The 19635-nt window shown below is 43.8% G+C and overlaps 2 protein-coding genes across 2 annotated transcripts; both read right to left on the reverse strand.

Annotated features, from left to right (window-relative positions):
• Nucleotides 1-3204: 3204 nt before the first annotated feature.
• Nucleotides 3205-6700, reverse strand: LOC111967483 (short coiled-coil protein B). The gene is made up of 4 exons (XM_023992534.2): nt 6570-6700; nt 4067-4138; nt 3879-3959; nt 3205-3791 (listed from the first exon to the last, which is right to left on the reverse strand). The coding sequence occupies exons 2-4, from the start codon at nt 4083-4085 to the stop codon at nt 3649-3651; spliced, it is 243 nt and encodes an 80-aa protein (XP_023848302.1). The 5' UTR covers nt 4086-4138; nt 6570-6700; the 3' UTR covers nt 3205-3648.
• Nucleotides 6701-17595: 10895 nt separating this feature from the next.
• On the reverse strand, nt 17596-19505 carry LOC111967486 (ras-related protein Rab-33B). The gene is made up of 2 exons (XM_023992539.2): nt 18989-19505; nt 17596-18631 (listed from the first exon to the last, which is right to left on the reverse strand). The coding sequence occupies exons 1-2, from the start codon at nt 19217-19219 to the stop codon at nt 18143-18145; spliced, it is 720 nt and encodes a 239-aa protein (XP_023848307.1). The 5' UTR covers nt 19220-19505; the 3' UTR covers nt 17596-18142.
• Nucleotides 19506-19635: the final 130 nt, after the last annotated feature.

The raw sequence follows: 19635 nt of genomic DNA on the forward strand, positions 1-19635 counted from the left end.
TCCACTACAAACAAGGCAGATCTGGCTCCCACGACCGAACATTTCTTAAAGCCCGCACTCACCTGTATTAATGGACCGCGAACTGATCAGTATAAAATACACTGTCCACACTCAACAGCACACTCCAAACCCCTATGGCCAAACCAAAGCGTCAAAGGACACCAGAAACAAAAGTAGACCACCCAGGCTGGTGAGTCGCAAGAGCAGTGGTGAAGAAATCAACTGTGGGAGCATTATTAGGAAAATGGAAGACATACAGACCCTGCATAATCTCCTCGATCTGGGGCTCCACGCAAGATCTACCCCATGGGGTCAAAATGATCACAAGAAACGGTGCAGCAAAATCCCAGAACCAACGGGGACTAGTGAATGACCTGCCAGAGGCTGGGACAAAGTAACAAAGCCTACCATCAGTAACCCACTACGCCGCCAGCGAGATCAAATCGCAGTGCCAGACGTGTCCCCCCCCCCATGCTTAAGACCAGTACAGTCCAGGCCCGTTGAAGTTGCTTTAGAGGCATTTGGATGATCCGAAGAAGAATTGGGAGAATGTCATATCGAGTCAGATGAAACCAAATATAGACTTTTTGGTAAAAACTTCAACTACGTCGTGTTTGAGGACACATAGAATGCTGAGTTGTATCCAAAGAACACCATACCTACTGTGAAGCCAGGGGTGAACATCATGCTTTGGGGCTGCTTTTTCTGCAAAAGGGACCAGGGAGACTGATCCGTGTAAAGGAAAGAATGAATGGGCCATTATCCGTGAGATTTTGAGTGAATACCTCCATTCATCAGCAAGGCATTGAAGATGAAACGTGGCTGGGTCTTTAGCATGACAATGATCCCAAACACACCGCCCGGCAACGAAGAGTGGCTTTCGTAAGAAGCATCAGGCTGTGAAGTGGCCGAGCCAGGTCTCCCAATTCTCAACTCCTAGAAATCTTTGAGGGGCATTGAAGTCCGTGTTTGCCAGCAACAGCCCCAAAACATCACTGCTCTCAGGGAGATCTGCATGGAGAATGGGCCAAATACCCAGCAACAATGTGTGAAAACCTTGTGAAGGACTTACAGAAACGTTTGACCTCTGTTCATTGCCAACAAGAGGGTATATAACAAAGTATTAGAAACTTTTGTAGTGACCAAATACTTATTTTCCACCATAATTTGCAAATAAATTCATAAAAATCCTACAATGTGATTTTCTGGATTTTCTTCCCCCTCACTTTGTTTTGTCTGTCATAGTTGAAGTGTACCTATGATGAAAATTACAGGCCTCTCTCATCTTTTTAAGTGGGAGAACTTGCACAATTGGTGGCTGACTAAATACTTTTTGCCCCACTGTATCTATGTGATGTGTTCCATATTTCATAGGTAGAAAATACAGGTTCTCTCTACTTTACAAACTAGATTATAATTGTCTGACTTTACAATATCTACAGATATTATAGTTGATGAGTAAGTAGTATTGTTAGCTCAATTTCTCCCCAAGTTTGATCTCGAGTTTACTTCGACTTGCAGTCACAGCTAATGTTCCCCAGCAGGGGGRACACAAGTCTTGCAGCTGGGTCAACTCAACAATCCCTTCTATGGAGAATATGGGTTTTTGCGCCAATCCTCACCTCCGGATATTAAAACACGTTGTTAGCTGCCGGAAAAATACATTTGTGTATCCTAGGCCGGCAGAGGCAATCGGGGAGAGAAGTAAACTCCTCCGTCCACCTTAACAAATTGACACTGCTACATAATTATCGGTTTCCAGGTCACAGAGGACTCGAGAAGAGGACAGACTTTGGTCTAATTGAGAATCTCCCTGAGAAATTCAGTTTCTAATTCAATGGATTGACGTGCTACCTTGTTCCAGGCCTGCTGTTTCGACCCTCTCTCTCTCTACCGCACCTGCTCTCTCTAACTCTGAATGATCGGCTATGAAAAGCCAACTGGCATTTACTCCTGAGGTGCTCACCTGTTGCACCCTCTACAACCGCTGTGATTATTATTTGACCCTGCTGGTCATCTATGAGCATTTGAACATCTTAGCCATGTACTGTTATAATCTCCACACGGCACAGCCAGAAGAGGACTGGCCACCCCTCATAGCCTGGTTCCTCTCTAGGTTTCTTCCTAGGTTCCTGCCTTCCTAGGGAGTTTTTTTCCCTAGCCACCGTGCTTTTACATCTGCATTGCTTGCCGTTTGGGGTTTTAGGCTGGGTTTCTGTATAAGCACTTTGTGACATCGGCAGATGTAAAAAGGGCTTTATAAATACATTTGATGCTGTCAATAGATTTAAGTTCAATCAATCTAGGGATTGGTATGTCAACTGAAAATCAGGCTACCACAGGCCCCAGCAGCACATGACAGATTTTTAAATATAATATTAACTATAAGAACATGTTCCTGATTGTTGAAACACTGAGCCTTGTGTTAGCTGTGGACATACAGTATGACCTCAGTGAAATGCAGAACAAAGCTGGCTGTGCCTCATTTGTCTTTCCGGGCACCCTTAGAGCCCATGTGGAAGCTGGAGATGTGGTTTAGAGAGGACTATGTGGAGACTACACCACAGGAGAGGAATACTACCACATACACTCAAAAGCAAATCAAAACACTTTTATTAAAACAAATGCATTTAAAAAAAGAACATAATGGTCAAATGTACACAACGGCTACACACCAAGGTTTAGGGTGACTTCCACTGGCTGACAAATGCAAKGAATCAACTTGCTCTACCATTGATYCACATGCACAAGCCCCAAATTGTTCATTCAATGACAATTGATTGTAGAAAATACAAGGGCTGAACTCTGTTTTAACATCTTGTGTGTTTGATGAAAACTTTGCCAGTGGAGAGAATCATCATTGCAATTGAGCCTAGACCTAAAAGCATAGTCTAATAATATTGATGACAAACAATATTAAAGCATACAATATTAAAACATGATGACCTTAGGGCTCTGTTTAAGCTGTAAAGCTGAAGTGTTACAGATTCCGRGATAGAAATGTAAAGGTKATTTCCCATTGAGCCGACATATGCAGCGTTTACCGTGAATGAGGTCTCTGCTAAAGCGGGAACATTGCCTTTAAATRTCAATCACGCTGTAWAGCTGAACTTKCYCYATGCGGATTGAATAGAGAGCCCTTAGGGTTGCATAATCCCAGTAACTTTCTCCAAATTCCCTGGATTTTCCAGAAATCCTGGTTGGAAGATTCCTGCAATTAGAAGTGGATAAGCAGTAAATCTGGGAATACTCTGAGATCTCTGGAAAACCGGAGACTTTTGGGATAGTTACCGTAATTTTGCAAATGACACGGTTCCCTCCTTCCGGCGAGGTTATGTGTCGTAAAATAAACATATACACCCAGAAATAACAAAGTCGGATACAACAACTGTGTAACAATGGCAATAATACTGTAACATAAATAGAAAAGTTAAAAAGTAACCCAACGTAAACAATTGAGCTTCACTGCAGAAGTCTTAAAGGTGGCGAAGTGAGGGGAGGGTCTAGGGCTATGGATGTCATGACGACAAAGGCATAAACTCTACCAGCTGTAGTTCAGGGGTGTTTATTGGGTGGTATTTGGGTTAGGAGGGCTGAAGGTAGAGGGGGGTTGGTTTAGGAGGGCAGTGGCGGTTCTTGTCTGGTCCCTTATTTTCGTTTGCTCTTGGTGTCAGTGGTCTGGAACACGCTGGAGGCAGACATAAGGTTCTCGATGTACTGACCCAGAACCTGGTTCTCAGACTTCAACTTCAGGTTCTCCTCCTTCACCGCATCCACACGCGACGACAGGTCTGACAACAACAATGATTTAAGGATTTGCAATAACTAACATTATTTACCGCTGCTTTCATCGGTCTGCAAACATCCAGCTGTCTCACCTTCTAGAGTGTGCTGAAGCTCCAACACCTGGTTTATAAGCCTGGTCTTTTCTTCCAGCTCAGCCTGATTCTCCATGTCACCTACAACACACACAATGCATTTCTATTACAAACATGTCCACAGGAAATAAATGCTGTTGACATTGCACATTTCCCAGAAGTATGTGAAGCAAGCCTTAGGCTCTTACCATCCCCGTCGGAGCTCATGGCGAAGTACTCGTCTTCCTTTTTGGAATGCAGGGCTGCGACTTACAGGGACACTGGAAGGGGACAAACATTTTGAAGGAATAGGATCTTAGGCAAGGGTCAATGGCCCCTGACTGACCTGTTCAACTCTTATGTATACTGAACAAAAATATAAAAACGCAACAATTTCAAAGATTTTACTGAGTTACCGTTCATAAGGAAATCAGTCAATTTAAATAAATTCATTAGGCCCTAATCTATGGATTTCACATGACTGYGAATACAGATATGCATCTGTTGGTCACAGGTACCTTAAAGGTAGGGGGGCCTCCCGGGTGGCGCAGTGGTCTAGGGCACTGCATCGCAGCGCTAGCTGTGCCACCAGAGTCTCTGGGTTCGCGCCCAGGCTCTGTCGCAGCCGGCCGCGACCGGGAGGTCCGTGGGGCGACGCACAATTGGCCTAGCGTCGTCCGGGTTAGGGAGGGTTTGGCCGGTAGGGATATCCTTGTCTCATCGCGCTCCAGCGACTCCTGTGGCGGGCCGCAGTGCGCGCTAACCAAGGGGGACGCATGACTTTCGACCTTCGTCTCTCCCGAGCCCGTACGGGAGTTGTAGCGATGAGACAAGATAGTAAATACCACGAGAAAAGGGGGTCAAATTTAAAAAAATAAAAAAAATAAAAAAAAGTAGGGGCGTGGATCAGAAAACCAGTCAGTATCTGGTGTGACCACAATTTGTCTCATGCAGCGCAACACATCCCCTTCAAATAGAGTTGATCAGGCTGTTGATTGTGGCCTGTGGAAAGTTATCCCACTCCTCTTCATTGGTTGTGCGAAGTTGCTGGATATTGGCGGGAACTGGAACACTGTCGTACACATCGATCCAGAGCATCCCGAACATGCTCAATGGGTGACATGTCTGGTGAGTATGCAGGCCATGAAATAACTGACATTTTCAGCTTTCAGGAATTGTGTACAGATCGTTGCAACATGGGGCCGTGCATTATCATGCTGAAACATGAGGTGATGGCGGCAGATGAATGGCCAGACAATGGGCCTCAGGATCTCGTCACGCATCTCTGTGCATTCAAATTGACATAAAATGCCATTCTGTTTGTTGTCCGTGGCTTATGCCTGCCCATACCATAACACCACCCCCACCATGGGGCACTCTGTTCACAACATTGACCACAGCAAACCTCTCGCCCACACGATGRTATACACGCGGGTCTGCAGTTGCGATGGAGGTTGGATGTACTGCCAAATTCTCTAAAACAACGTTAGAGGCGMRTTATGGTAGATAAATTAACATTCAATTCTCTGGCAACAGCTCTGGTGGACATTCCTGAAGTCAGCAATACGAATTGCACACTCCCTCAAAACCTCTGTGGCATTGTGTTGTGACAAAACTGGACATTTTAGAGTGGKCTTTTATTGTCCCCAGCACAAGGTGCACCTGTGTAATGCTCATGCTGTTTGATCAGCTTCTTGATATGCCACACCTGTCAGGTGGATGGATTATCTTGGCAAAGGAGAAATGCTCACAAACAGGGATGTAAACATTTTTGTGCGTTTGGAACATTCYAMATCTTTTATTTCAGCTCATGAAACCAACACTATACATGTTGCATTTATATTTTTGTTCAGAAAAGTAGAGGTTTGTGACATGGCGCCTGCATGTGTGGATTGATCAACAGTTTTAGGATTGACTGTAAATTATTAAATACAATCAATGCAACGGTCTCTACTGGTAGACTTACATTTGTTTCCTCTGCTCCATTCAATTTGCAGCGAAGTGGTACACTTCCATTGTGAATAAGTTAGTTGTTGGCTAAATTTAATTTCAGCTACTTTGAAAAGGAGCAATCTGGAATTGCTACATCCATTTAGACTTTTATTAATGATATAGCTACACCCATTCATTCTTGGATGGTCAGTCCTTAATCTGATGGTCATTCCTTGCACAGCTCCGTCTGAATATGAGAGCGGTTACATTTCTCCAGACCCAATTCAGCTTTTTAATAAAACAGTGGCGGGGTTTTGCTTTGTTGTTTAAATCGCAATTTCTCTCTTTTTTTTTTAACAGATACACTGTCTGACAAGATTATTACTCTAACGCTAGTTGAGCATAGATTTAGCGTGCTATGTAATTTAACCAGCTAGCTAGCTAACGTTAGCTAAAAATAAAAATTGGCTGCCCGCAATCACAACCTAGAAACACTTGTCCACCCAAAATCTAACATTATTATTATTATACACTTTGACTTACGAATCGGGTAGCCACCGGTAATGTTATAAATTATGTTATTCTACCAGTGTCCAGGCGAAATAATTAGCACCAAAGTTAGCAGACTGTGTAGCTAATCMTGCTAGCTATGCCGACAGAGGCCAGCTGGCGAAACAAACCCCGACTGGCCTGTTTTATTTGCTACCCAGAACAATACTTTCTACAAAACCATTAAAACAACACAAGTCGAAATTGATAGAAKATATTCAAATGACTTACCCTCAAAGACAAAAAAAATAAATATGCAATGTTGTGCTGAAATGGGAAAACGTKAGAAAATAATTCAACAATCCTGCCAGCAGCTGTTCAAGGTAATTTAATGTGTCAAGCGCCTCCTTCGTGAGATTTTCCTCGTGTGTCCGCTAGAGGGTGGTGTAAGACTGATTATTGTAACCAGAGCCATAATTTATCTACAGGAGATACTAATGTATTTATGGCATTGATTGTGGCCAGWATTGCGAGCCCCTTTGAAACAATGCTGCAGCTGGTCAACGACATTGCATTTTGTTGTAGACAATTAAGACACGTAAAAGCGTGGTCAAAAGCTTTTTTTAAGATTTKAATTTTATTTTAGAGTTGCACAGGGGGTATACCACAAAACAGAAATGCTACCACCATTGCATTTTCTCCATACATTTGTTAATATTTATTCCTAATGCTTTTGCATCATAGAAACCATTTTGGAGAATGGAGAATATGGATGGTTCTCAGCACAGACAAGCAGAGTAAGTTAATGTAGCTATTCATTACAGATTCTCCAGTACTTTTGTATACTTTTTAGCCAATAGTTCTGAAAATTGCCTACTACGTCACATATGAGCAGATATGTGCCCCATGTCATTGCTCTTTCTCTCTGCTGTGTCCACTGAGCCGTTGGGCCCGCCCTGCAACCTCATTGGAGAACGCTGGACAGGTCTCTTCTAGCTGTCACTTGTGAGAGCAAAATTATGTTATAATACTGTAATTGCATAAAATGGTTGTTTTATGGAATAGAATAGGGTTCTTAGAACACTCATCTGTGCGTTGTCTTCTGATTGTAATCAGCTTAATGCTGACAGTGGATTTACCATGCCTTTGGTTATAAAACCTAAAGACCGCATTCCATAGCAGGGAGGTACCAGGGTTCAGATTGCTCGGATAATTATGAGAGGACAAAAGCTGAAGAACATACAGACATCCAGGTACTTTCCTCAGGTGCTGGAGTTGTAGACAAACTCATGGYAAACAGAAAGGAAAACGCTGCACACTGCTGCTCATTCTCCCAGGTGATATCTATTTACAACGGTTCGACCCTTAGGTCTTCATCAGGCATCCATATCCCAGGTCGSGGTGGAAGGTCCTATATATAGGGGCAGTAGTCAGTGACATCACTTCCTGAAACAGGAGGTAAACAATGTATAACASTTTCACAATATTACAATTCAGTGTATCAAAATATATGATCATACACAGGGAATGTGATCAATATTTACAGTAATATACATGCACATWAAAAAAAATCCTAATTGAATATTGTAACTACATTTTGACATAAAAACAGTTTCKAGTCAAACTCCTCYTTAAGGCCAAGAGGAGACAGTGTGTTGAGCCTGTGGATCCAGGATGATTCCCTTTGAAYAAGTTTCCTCTCAATGTCCCCTCRCCTGCGTGACATCTTGACCATTTCTATTCCAATGTATCTCAGAGAACTAATAGGATGTCCAGCTTGTGCAAAATGAACAGCAACCMGATTTTTTGTCTCACCTGTCTGTATATTGCCGCGTTGTTCATTGATCCGTGTCTTAAGGCTTCTATGGGTTTTCCCTATGTAAGACAGAKCACAAGGATATTTCAACATGTAAATAACATTGGTGGACATGCAGGTAATTAGGCCCTTGATTTTAAATCTTRGTCCTGTGTGTAAATAACTTGCATTTGTACGTAAAGCTGCATTGACCACATTGGCCACATTTGTAATTATGCTKCAGAACCTTGWCCWAAAAAGTTTCCCCCTTTCTCTGGRGGGTAATCAGATTTAACCACAAAATCTAATATCAATATTATTAAAATGGCGCCGAAGAAGGCAGACGTTTTACGTGTCCTCAACCGATTTTGTTTTTTGTTTGTTTATTTGTGTTGTTTGTAACTTATTTTTTAAACTTATTTTGTACATAATGTTGCCGCTACRGTCTCTTATGACCGAAAATAACTTCTGGACATCAGGACTGTGATTACTCACAACAGACTGGCAAAATCCTTTTTTCCGCTTTAACCGACAAGAACGATAAACTGCTTTCTCGGGAACAGGCCCAGATCCCCGTGATTTGCGTGAAGAGGAGGTGGAGAAAAAGGGGCCAGAGGGCGGGCTGRCTTCTGAGAATTCATAGGCGATAGAATAAACCCCCACTTCCTTCCACTCTGCTAGCAAACGTGCAATCTTTGGAGAATAAAATCGATGACCTACGCGGAAGATTAAACTACCAACGGGACATTCAAAACTGTAATATCTGATGCTTCACAGAGTCGTGGCTAAACGACGACACTATCAACATACAGCTGGCTGGTTGTACGCTGTACCGGCAGGATAGAACAGCGGCGTCTGGTAYGACAAGGGGCGGCAGACTATGTATTTTTGTAAATAACAGCTGGTGCACGATATAAGGAAGTCTCGAGCTATTGCTCGCCTGAGGTAGAGTATCTCATGATAAGCTGTAGACCACACTATCTACCTAGAGAGTTTTCATCTGTATTTTTCGTAGCTGTTTACATACAGTCAGAGGCTGGCACTAAGACAGCATTGAAGGAGATGTATTCTGCCACAAGCAAACAAGAAAACGGCGCTCGTAGTAGCCAGGGACTTCAATGTAAGGAAACTTAAATCCGTTTTACCAAATTTCTATCAGCATGTTAAATGTGCAACCAGAGGGGGGGGGGGGACCCTGGACCCTGGACCCTGGACCACCTTTACTCCACACACAGAGATGCGTACAGATATCTCCCTCACTCTCCATTTGGCAAATCTGACCATAATTCTATTCTCCTGATTCCTGCTTACAAGCAAAAATTAAAGCAGGAAGCACCAGTGACTAGATCAATAAAAAAGTGGTCAGATGAAGCAGATGCTAAGCTACAGGAATGTTTTGCTAACACAGACTGGACTATGTTCCGGGATTCCTCCGATGGCATTGAGGAGTACACCACATTAGTCACTGGCTTRATCAATAAGTGCATCGATGACGTCGTCCCCACAGTGGCTGTACGTACATACACCAACCAGGCGCCACATCCGCACTGAGCTAAAAGCTAGGAGCTGCCACTTTCAAGGAGCGGAACTCCAACGCGGAAGCTTATAAGAAATCCCGCTATGCCCCCCGACGAACCATCAAACAGGCAAACGTCAATACAGACTAAGATCGAATTGTACTACAKCAGCTCTGACGCTCGTCGGATGTGGCAGGGCTTACAAACCATTACAGACGACAAAGGGAAGCACAGCCGAGAGCTGCCCAGTGACACGAGCCTATCAGACGAGCTAAACTACTTCTAWGCTCGCTTCGAGGCAAATAAAACAGAAACATGCATGAGAGCACCAGCTGTTCCGGAAGACTGTGTYATCACGCTCTCCGCAGCCGATGTGAGTAAGACCTTTAAACAGGTCAACATTCAGACCGATTACCAGGACGTGTACTGCGAGCTTGCGCTGACCAACTGGCAAGTGCCTTCACTGACATTTTCAACCTCTCCCTGTCGGAGTCTGTAATACCAACATGTTTTAAGCAGACCACCATAGTGCCTGTCCCCAAGAACACTAAGGTAAACTCCCTAAATTACTACCGACCCATAGCACTCACATCTGTAGCCATGAAGTGCTTTGAAAGGCTGGTCATGGCTCACATCAACACCATCATCCAGAAACCCTAGACCCACTCCAATTTGCATACCGCCTCAACAGATCCACAGATGATGCAGTCTCTATTGCACTCCACACTGCCCTTTCCCACCTGGACAAAAGGAACACCTATGTGAGAATGGRATTAATTGACTACAGCTCAGTGTTCAACACCATAGTGCCCTCAATGCTCATCAATAAGCTAAGGACCCTGGGACTAAACACCTCCCTCTGCAACTGGATCCTGGACTTTCTGATGGGCCGCCCCCAGGTGGTAAGGGTAGGTAACACACATCCGCCACGCTGATCCTCAACACAGGGGCCCCTCAGGGGTGTGTGCTCAGTCCCCTCCTGTACTCCCTGTTCACTTATGACTGCACTGCCAGGCATGACTCCAACACCATCATTAAGCTTGCCGATGACACAACAGTGGTAGGCCTGATCACCGACAACGAGACAGCATATAGGGAGGTCAGAGACTTGGCCGTGTGGTGCCAGGACAACAACCTCTCCCTCAACGTGATCAAGACAAAGGAGATAATTGTGGACTACAGAAAAAGGAGGACCAAGCACACCCCCATTRTCATCGACGGTGCTGCAGGTGAGCAGGTTGAGAGCTTCAAGTTCCTTGGTGTCCACATCACCAACAAACTAACATGGTCCAAAGCACACCAAGACAGTTGTGAAGAGGGCACGACAAAACCTATTCCCCCTCAGGAGACTTGGGATGGGTCCTCAGATCCTCAAAAGGTTCTACAGCTGCACCATCGAGAGCATCCTGACTGTTTGCATCACTGCCTGGTATTGCATTTGCTCGGACTCCGACCGCAAGGCACTACAGAGGGTAGTGCGAACGGCTCAGTACATCACTGGGGCCAAGCTTCCTGCCATCCAGGACCTCTATACCAGGCGGTGTCAGAGGAAGGCCCTAAAAATTGTCAAAGACTCCAGCCACCCTAGTCATAGACTTCTCTGCTACCGCATGGCAAGTGGTACCGGAGTGCCAAGTCTAGGTCCAAGTGGCTTCTACCCAGCTTCTACCCCCCAAGCCACAAGACTCCTGAACACCCAATCAAATGGCTACCCAGACTATTTGCAGGGTAGCCAACCCAAAAATGGGTTTCAATTGTGGGTCCGTATCAATAATTGACCAGTGCTTCTTGATAATGTCCTTAAATGCCTTCCCCAATGGTGAGTATTGCGTAAAGCATGATTGGARATGTTCTGCTTTTTCTTTTACTTTCTGTTGAAGGCTATCCAACTGTTAGTCCTTCAAAATGATKATTGACATGTTTTACCCAATTGTCTTTGTACCCCCTTTCCTTAAACCTTTGTGTGAGGTCCGTGGAATGTTCCTGATAAGAAGCATCAGAGCRGCACATTCTTCTGATGCGACTGAATTGACTTATAGGGAGACTTTTAATAAGTGGACGTGGATGAAAGCTGTCACCTCTAAGGAGGGTATTCCTGTCCCTAGGTTTCCTATAGAGATCTGTAGAGAGGGAGGTTTTGTCCTTAATAACCATCACATCTTGAAKCCGTTTTTATAGTTTCAATGTCTAAATTGTGTTGTTTTTTTATCCTAATTTAATATTGTATGTGTATGTATATTACTGTAAATACTGATCACATTCCCTGTGTATGATCATATATATTGATACATTGAATGGTAATATTGTGAAACTARGTTATARATTTTCTTTTACATCCTGTTTCAGGAAGTGATGTCACTGAGTACTGCCCCTATATATAGAACCTTCCAGCCCCACCTGGGATATGGATGCCTAATGTAGACCTAAGGGTCGAAACGTTGTAAATAAATATCACCTGGGACCATGAGCAGCAGTGTGCTGCGTTTTCCTTTCTGTTTTCTATAATTATGAGAGGAACCTTGTTTTGGGGGCCAGACCCTGGTTTCCACACAATGAGACCAGTCTTTACAGCAGATCCTGTCTCCTGTGAATTATTCATTTCTTTCATACAAATCCTAACCTTGCGACCCATTCCACACATCTGTTGTTTGTCATGTAGACTATAAAAGATCTTTGTATCCTTTGTGTTGGTGTTCTCCATGAAGGGTGGTTCGTCGACCAGCCATCGTTGTTGCAGAGCACTCACATCATTCACTTGTGTGTGTGTGTGTGTGTGACCTGCTCTCCTTAATAAGTGAATAAATATTTAGTTTAAGTATAACTCTGGTAAGTGATAAGTTTGTCTCTCCTCATTTTTGATAATACAGAAATGAACCACCACACACTCAAATGCGAGGGGCTGACGCTCATTTGCTAGAACTCAAATTGCTAGTGGGCTGGCTCACGGGGGGGGAAAGGTAGGAAAAATGGTATAGCACAGCTTCAAGACAACAGTCACTTTCAAAGTAGAGATGTCATGGCGAATTGAGGTAAGAGAGTAATTCTGCTCATGGATTATGCATGTATGAACTACACATTAACACATCCAGCCCAAAGCGTGAGGTTTAAAAAATACTTTCTTTGTTGCCAGGTCTTTAAGAGTGGCAGAATACAGTACAGACTTAACCATGTTCACCTTTTCAGGCAAACCTGCCTTGTTTTAGTGGACAAGACGTATCCATTGAAATARATTTGTCGAGCCACCATACACACACACACAACACCTCCAAGAACTACAAGCACTAGGAAGACACAAATGTACAGTATTTTGTGGTATTTTATGGTACAAAATGTAAAGAATGCCTTAAAACACGGGTGTCAAACTCATTCCACGGAGMGCCGAGTGTCTGCAGGTTTTTGTTTTTTCCTTTCAATTAAGATCTAGACAACCAGGTGAGGGGAGTTATTTACTAATTASTGATCTTAATTCATCAATCAAGTACAAGGGTGGAGCGAAAACCCACAGACACTCGGCCCTCTGGGGAAAGAGTTTGACAAATGTGCCTCAAAACCTCAGCCATATTACCTCCCCGAAGAGCAGTCCAGAAGTCCACAGCACCACTAAGAAGACTGGGTACCAATCAACACTTTTCTGAATAGGGATGACAGGAAGCAATGGGACACACACACACACACACATCAGCATTGAGTTATGCAGACACAGCATTTAACAATGAAGAATGACATCATGTTCATCTAAAATCAAGTAACTTTAGAGTTCTTACTGTGCCCGGAATGTTCTCTCAATCTCTGGTGGTCCAGTGACAATGGGCGGCATGACCTTGTGTGTCATTCTCGCCAGCCACAACCCTCTTGCCAGGTATCCTGAGGAACATGTGCCAACAACACTTCAATCTTATGAACTCAACATTACATTTACATAAGGGTACATGGTTCTGTTCCCATAAGCATTGTCATAGATATCTGTGTAGACTGCCATATGGCAATGCTAAGTCTCACTTAAGAAAATAAAGGAGAGCTGCACACTCTAGGAGCTCAGATGCAAAAATATTTATGTCCAACGTTTCGACAGACWAGCTGTCTTCATGTTATTTKTGTAGTCATGATTTTGGTAATAACGRCAGGTTGGTTTGCATAACTTCCTTAGGGAAAGTCAAGTTACACCTGTTGTCCACAAGTATGTTCCTGTATTATGAATGACCCAGAGCTGAGTTTCTAGAACACACCCACAATATTGAGGAGGGATTGTTTTAGGAGGCTGAGTGAAAACAGGTGYATGTCTATTTCTGATAGCAAAAAGAAAAATACAGTAGGGCTATCTACATTATCATAATTTGGTATTGTATAGTACAGTATAGAATATGCTATACAGTCATTCGGTGCAGTATATTGTCAGAACAACTTGGATAATGTTGGAGGTGTCAACTGATGACTTCTCTCCAGTGGTGGTGAAGAAATATAATTTACTGGGGACTGGAGGTGTGTGTGTGTGTTTGTTTGTCTGAGGTGGTCACCAAAATCTAAAACAAAACTGTCCTTTTGAAAGAGTACCCCCAAAATTAATAATTTTAGGCTTGATGTCCTTTAGATCTGTGCCCACCCCGCCGCATGCTTTGGTTACATAGRGATCGACCGGTACCGTGCAGCTCAGTGGGGTTTAGCTAAAGAGTAGAGAGCTGAGGGAAGCAGTGGAGTGGTAGATGAAGTATATAATATGACAGCAGTCAAAAGCGACGTGAAGGTTGGAACTGCTGCTCGCAATTCAGGGCATTCCTGCATCTGCAGGAACCCCTCTTTATACTTCTATACTATTGGTCCATTGTTAAGCTATGACTTCAGCACATAGGCAGGGGCGCTCCAGTACAGTAGATGGTGGTAATGGACCATAGCGTTGGATGCCCACCGCCGATAAACCCCAAAGAAGAAGAGGCGGGGGCGACAAAGGTAGCTAGCTATAGCTAGTACACACCGGTAGTGTCCTTCAAAAGCTCATGTTTGGTGCAATCCAGTGGGGAAACGGAGAAGACGTTCTCTGTCCCGTTGAGTTTTGATGTAGAGTCGTTGCCAGATAAGGTTAATGTAGGAAATGGAAGTTATCCAGTGGGGAAACAGAAGACGTTGTCTGTCCCGTTGAGTTTTGATGTAGAGTCGTTGCCAGATAAGGTTAATGTAGGAAATGGAAGTTATCCAGTGGGGAAACAGAAGACGTTGTCTGTCCCGTTGAGTTTTGATGTAGAGTCGTTGCCAGGTAAGGTTAATGTAGGAAATGGAAGTTATCCAGTGGGGAAACAGAAGACGTTGTCTGTCCCGTTGAGTTTTGATGTAGAGTCGTTGCCAGATAAGGTTAATGTAGGAAATGGAAGTTATCCAGTGGGGAAACGGAAGACGTTGTCTGTTCCGTTGAGTTTTGATGTAGAGTCGTTGCCAGATAAGGTTAATGTAGGAAGGTTAATGGAAGTTGTCCAGTGAGAGCTTTTGTTCCAAAAATACTTTGGTGTTTCAGGTGTCAAGTTTATGGGCACGTTGCAGCAGTATGTAGGAAGGAGAGTCCCAGATAGGAGATGAAGGAATGTGTAGTTTTGGTGGAGAAAGTTGTGGGATTGCCCATGGAGCTGGAGATCGGAAGCGTATTTAAAAACGCTTAGCATTTGCACACGAAGGACAWCGTCACAGGAGAAGGAAGTACAATGATGGCTATTTATGTCCGGCAGAGAAGGGGTTAACCTCTARGGGATCGGTGTCCCTCCACCAGGACAGTTGAGCTAACGTGCGCTAATTTGATTTGCATGACGTTGTAAGTAACAAGAACTTTTCCCAGGACATAGACATGTCTTATATGGACAGAAAGCTTKAATTCTTGTTAATCTAACTGCACTGTCCAATTTACAATAGCTATTACAGTGAAAAAATACCATGCTATTGTTTGAGGAAAGTGCACAACAAAAAACTTTTCACGGCAACTGGTTTGATACATTCACCAATGAAGGGAAATAATATACTTACATACAGTAATCTTGCTCTGATTTGTCATCACGAGGGTCACAGAGATAAAATGTAGCATAGTTTTGTTTGATAAAATGTATTTTTATTTTCAAATGTAGGAAATGGGTTCMAAAGTTTGAACTCCTGCTGTTTCTGTTACAGGCAGTTAGATTTGGTTGTCATTTTAGGCGAAAATTGAAAAAAAGGTTCCGATCCTTATTAAACCAGAGCAGGGTCGTTGTTCTGGGCATGCTGCAGTTGGCCTGTGCGGCGTTGTGTGCGGATTCATTGACAAATTTTTTCCGCAAAAACACCAACCTCAGTGAAACTCGAGCACCTGTGTGGACTTGTTTGGTGAACAATATGACTGTTCTTTCATCTAAACAATTTAAATGATTTGTCAAATGTAGAGTACAACACTTGATTTGTTTAATTTTGTGGTGACTCTTTGCTTCCCAAAGGAAAAACACAGTATTGGTAAGTGATCAAGGTGGCATTGGCTTGAGGCTACAATTGTCTGATTGAATGCCAAAGGTGACACAATGTTCAATCATCTAATAGCATGGTTTGACCCTCGCCAGGTTTATCCTGCCTTAGTGTGCTCCTGTGTTTCCATGGTGATGGTGTCAGGCTAGGCATGCCTAACGTTGACCAATGGCGAGAATGACAACGAGGTGTTCCACCATCACAACAACCCTGAAGTGGTAATACCCTGACCCTAACAGCTCTCACAAACGATCAACACAACAATAGTTTAACTCGCACTTCTCTTTAACTCCCCCATCCCACAGATAAAAGAACATGTCGACCTGAAATGACATACATTGCGTTGAAATGTTGAGGATGCTTTATTGCAAGGTTACACATAACATTTGTAATGTAATCCATTGCAAGGCTTTACTCCCTTGTTTTGTTCCCAGTAGTTCTTTCCTGAAGTGATCAGTCTCGTTAAAATAAACAGTCTTTCTCAAACAGACATACCTTTGTATCAAATAGCCCAAATAAAATGAACAGAAAAAAAAAGAATTGATTAACCTGAAATTACAAATTAACCACACAGAGCACTAACAGAACACATAAAAAAAACGGAAATATTTAAAGCAGTGAAGGCCACATGTAAGCAAAACAAGAGTGCAAGGCAATTGATAAAGCCTACCATTTTCCCCCCCTTGTCTAGTTCTATAGACCAATCTAAGGGCAACAGGTCAGAGAAAGTGAATATCTTTTAATTTAACTGTATCCTGAGAAAAGGCTATCTAAGCCCACAGTACTTTAGCYCAGCTAATTGTTGTGTTGACATACTGTGGGGTGGCATCTGTTCCTTACTGGCTAAAAACGGTAATTATACGAAAAGACCTCCCGGTAATCCGACATACAGTACATAAACACCAACCGTCTTCATTAGAGGGTCATTTCACTGGTGGGGTTTCTTTGCAACTGTCCCATGTTCAAAGAAGCAGGTCTATTAGCTAAGGTTCAACGGCAACAATACAGGTAATCAATCTCCTCACCACCACTTTTGACACATTTTACAGGCTTGTTGTAAAGATAAAGATACCCATGCATTGTTAGCAGTTGTCATCATTACTTTGCCAAAGCAGATTATGAAGAGGGAATGATGACGAGTCTTGCCCCACATCAACAGTGATCTCATCAGGCGGAGTGGTTAGTGCAGCATCACACAGCATCACACCGTGCAGCATCACACAGCATCACACCGTGCTGCACTCACAGTACTGAACTGATCTGATGTTATGCCCCACATCTTTCTCACTAACACACATAAAACGATGCACCACAGGACCAGCTGTGATCCAAACGCACAAAGCAATGGTGACGGTAGTGAAGGCATTTGGGATGACATCATAGGGTAGAAAACACGGTACAGTTAGAAAAGATTTAAGATACATGGTATTTTTTGTATATTGTAATAGTTGTTTTATAGACGTTACTTATGCAAGACATGCTACAGAAGATCATAACTTCGCTTAAGAGAACTTTTGTATATTGTGGGACTTGCGTAGGGGCACAATTATAAACCCTATGGATGGGTATTTTGGTACAGAAACGCCTGAGTGATGTGTACTGATATTGCCTGCTGTATACTATGAGGTGTGTGTGTGTGTAAATTGAATATATGTTGTACATCAATCTGGCCAACAGTTTTCTAGCTCAAACACAGTTCAGTGGAACCAGTCAACAAGATTCACTTCAAACAAGTTCCTTTTTATCCTTAGCTTTCCCATGTCACTGAGATGTTTACCATATGATGACAGTGCTAACACCGTCAGGACTACCTCCTAACACAGAACGTGTGTGCGGTAACACACGGTCAAGGTGGAGCACAGGAGGTGAGTGAAATATGTGTGTTGACAAAGACTGAGGGCACCTGAACTCTTGTAATATGATGACATCACCCCATCTCTCAGGTGACCAAACATCCACTTAAATAATAAAAAGGTGCTTAACTGTTGGGGGGGAATCTACCCTGATATTGGAAGTAGAGGAATCTACCCTGATTCCTATATCTCCCCACAACCTTCCTCTCTTACTCCCCCCAATGCTCTCTCTCAGCACATGCAGGCCCAGCTCGCCTTCCCCTCGCCCTCGTCCCTTCCCCTCGTCAGGGTCACCGTGTCCCCCCCGGGCGGCTGGCTCAGTATCAGTGGCTTCTGGGACTTCAGCTTGTGGGCTACCGTCATGAAAATGGCCTCCACGTGATCACTGTTACCATGGCTACCGTCACCATGGCCGTCGCTGCTGGGGTTCTTGGCAGATGTCTCGAACAAGGGCATGGAGTGGGCGTCAGCAAACTGCTGGGCCAAGTCTGTGCCCACCTGGACAGAGTTCTGCAGGTCACACTTGTTCCCAACCAGGATCCTCGGGACTTCCTGGCCCAGAGCGTGCTGCTTACACTCCTCGATCCAGGCCGGGAGGCTGCGGAAGCTGGCGGTACTGGTCACGTCGTACACGAACACCACAGCATGCACGTTGCGGTAGTAGTGCTGCACCATGCTCTTACGGAAACGCTCCTGGCCTGCCGTGTCCCATAGCTGAACCTGGAGGGGGAAAGAGAGGGAGGGGAAAGAGTCAAACACACTCTGAACAGCTTCTTTYTTGAATGTTGTCAGTCCTCAAGGAACTGAAATACAGTGCCTAGATAGACCTTATATTCACTGTGAGCTTGCCAGGGGATGAACTGAACTGTAATATGTATGATTCTGCAGAGGGCAGTCAGCACACCAGACAGATTGTTTTCCCTTCTGCCACTGCCCTTGAGATGATCAAATTGATGTCACAACAACTCCAACGTGGATGAGGTAGACTGCATGTATATGTCAATTGTTTCCAGGTTGTGCTGTTTTGGAACAACCCAAACAATCATTTCACTTGTTTTATGTCATCTATCTATTCACCTTGATTTTCTCGCCGTCAATCTCGATAAGTTTCTCCCGAAAGTCCACCCCGATCGTGGCCTCGGTTTTCTCCGGAAACTTGCCCGCACAGAATTGGTAGGTGAGGCAGGTCTTGCCCACACCGGAGTCCCCAATCACGATGATCTTGAAAATTCGCGTCCGTGGTGGCGGAAGATGAGACGAGACAGTCAGCGAACTAGTGAATTCCGTCGACGACTCCACACTTGCCATATTGATTGGTTATTGATTATAGAGGATATGCTAGCAAACTACAGTAGCTGCCTAGCTAACGTTAACCCAGAGCTGTTATGGCTTGCAAAATCGCGCCTCCGCCAATGCTAGCTGGATGGGCTGTCAAAATGAGACAAGCAATCTCGCCCAATACAAATGAAATTGGACATTCGTAATAAATATGTAACCTCAAAATATAAACATATGACCATGCATTAGTTTTGTACTAACAATCTCAGGTTGCTAGCTTAAGCATCCTTCTAACTCCTTCCCCGCCCTGCATTACATTTGAAGCCACGTACAACGTTGACAGAAAACACAACTCTCGCGAGAGGTAACCAAGAAAATGAAAGACGCCCTGGATTGGATCAGATTCGACACGAGGGTCGTTAATTACAACTGCTGCCCGCGTCCCA

Source organism: Salvelinus sp. IW2-2015, linkage group LG8 (genome assembly GCF_002910315.2).
Source record: "Salvelinus sp. IW2-2015 linkage group LG8, ASM291031v2, whole genome shotgun sequence".
Classification (NCBI taxonomy): domain Eukaryota; kingdom Metazoa; phylum Chordata; class Actinopteri; order Salmoniformes; family Salmonidae; genus Salvelinus; species Salvelinus sp. IW2-2015.

Coding starts and splice junctions, on each gene's coding strand:
- LOC111967483 (XM_023992534.2), bottom strand. Junction 3,792..3,878: donor GCTTCAGCACACTCTAGAAG/GTGAGACAGCTG, acceptor TGTTGTTGTCAG/ACCTGTCGTCGCGTGTGGAT.
- LOC111967486 (XM_023992539.2), bottom strand. CDS start 19,219: ATGGCAAGTGTGGAGTCGTCGACGGAATTCACTAGTTCGCTGACTGTC. Junction 18,632..18,988: donor TTGACGGCGAGAAAATCAAG/GTGAATAGATAG, acceptor TTCCCCCTCCAG/GTTCAGCTATGGGACACGGC.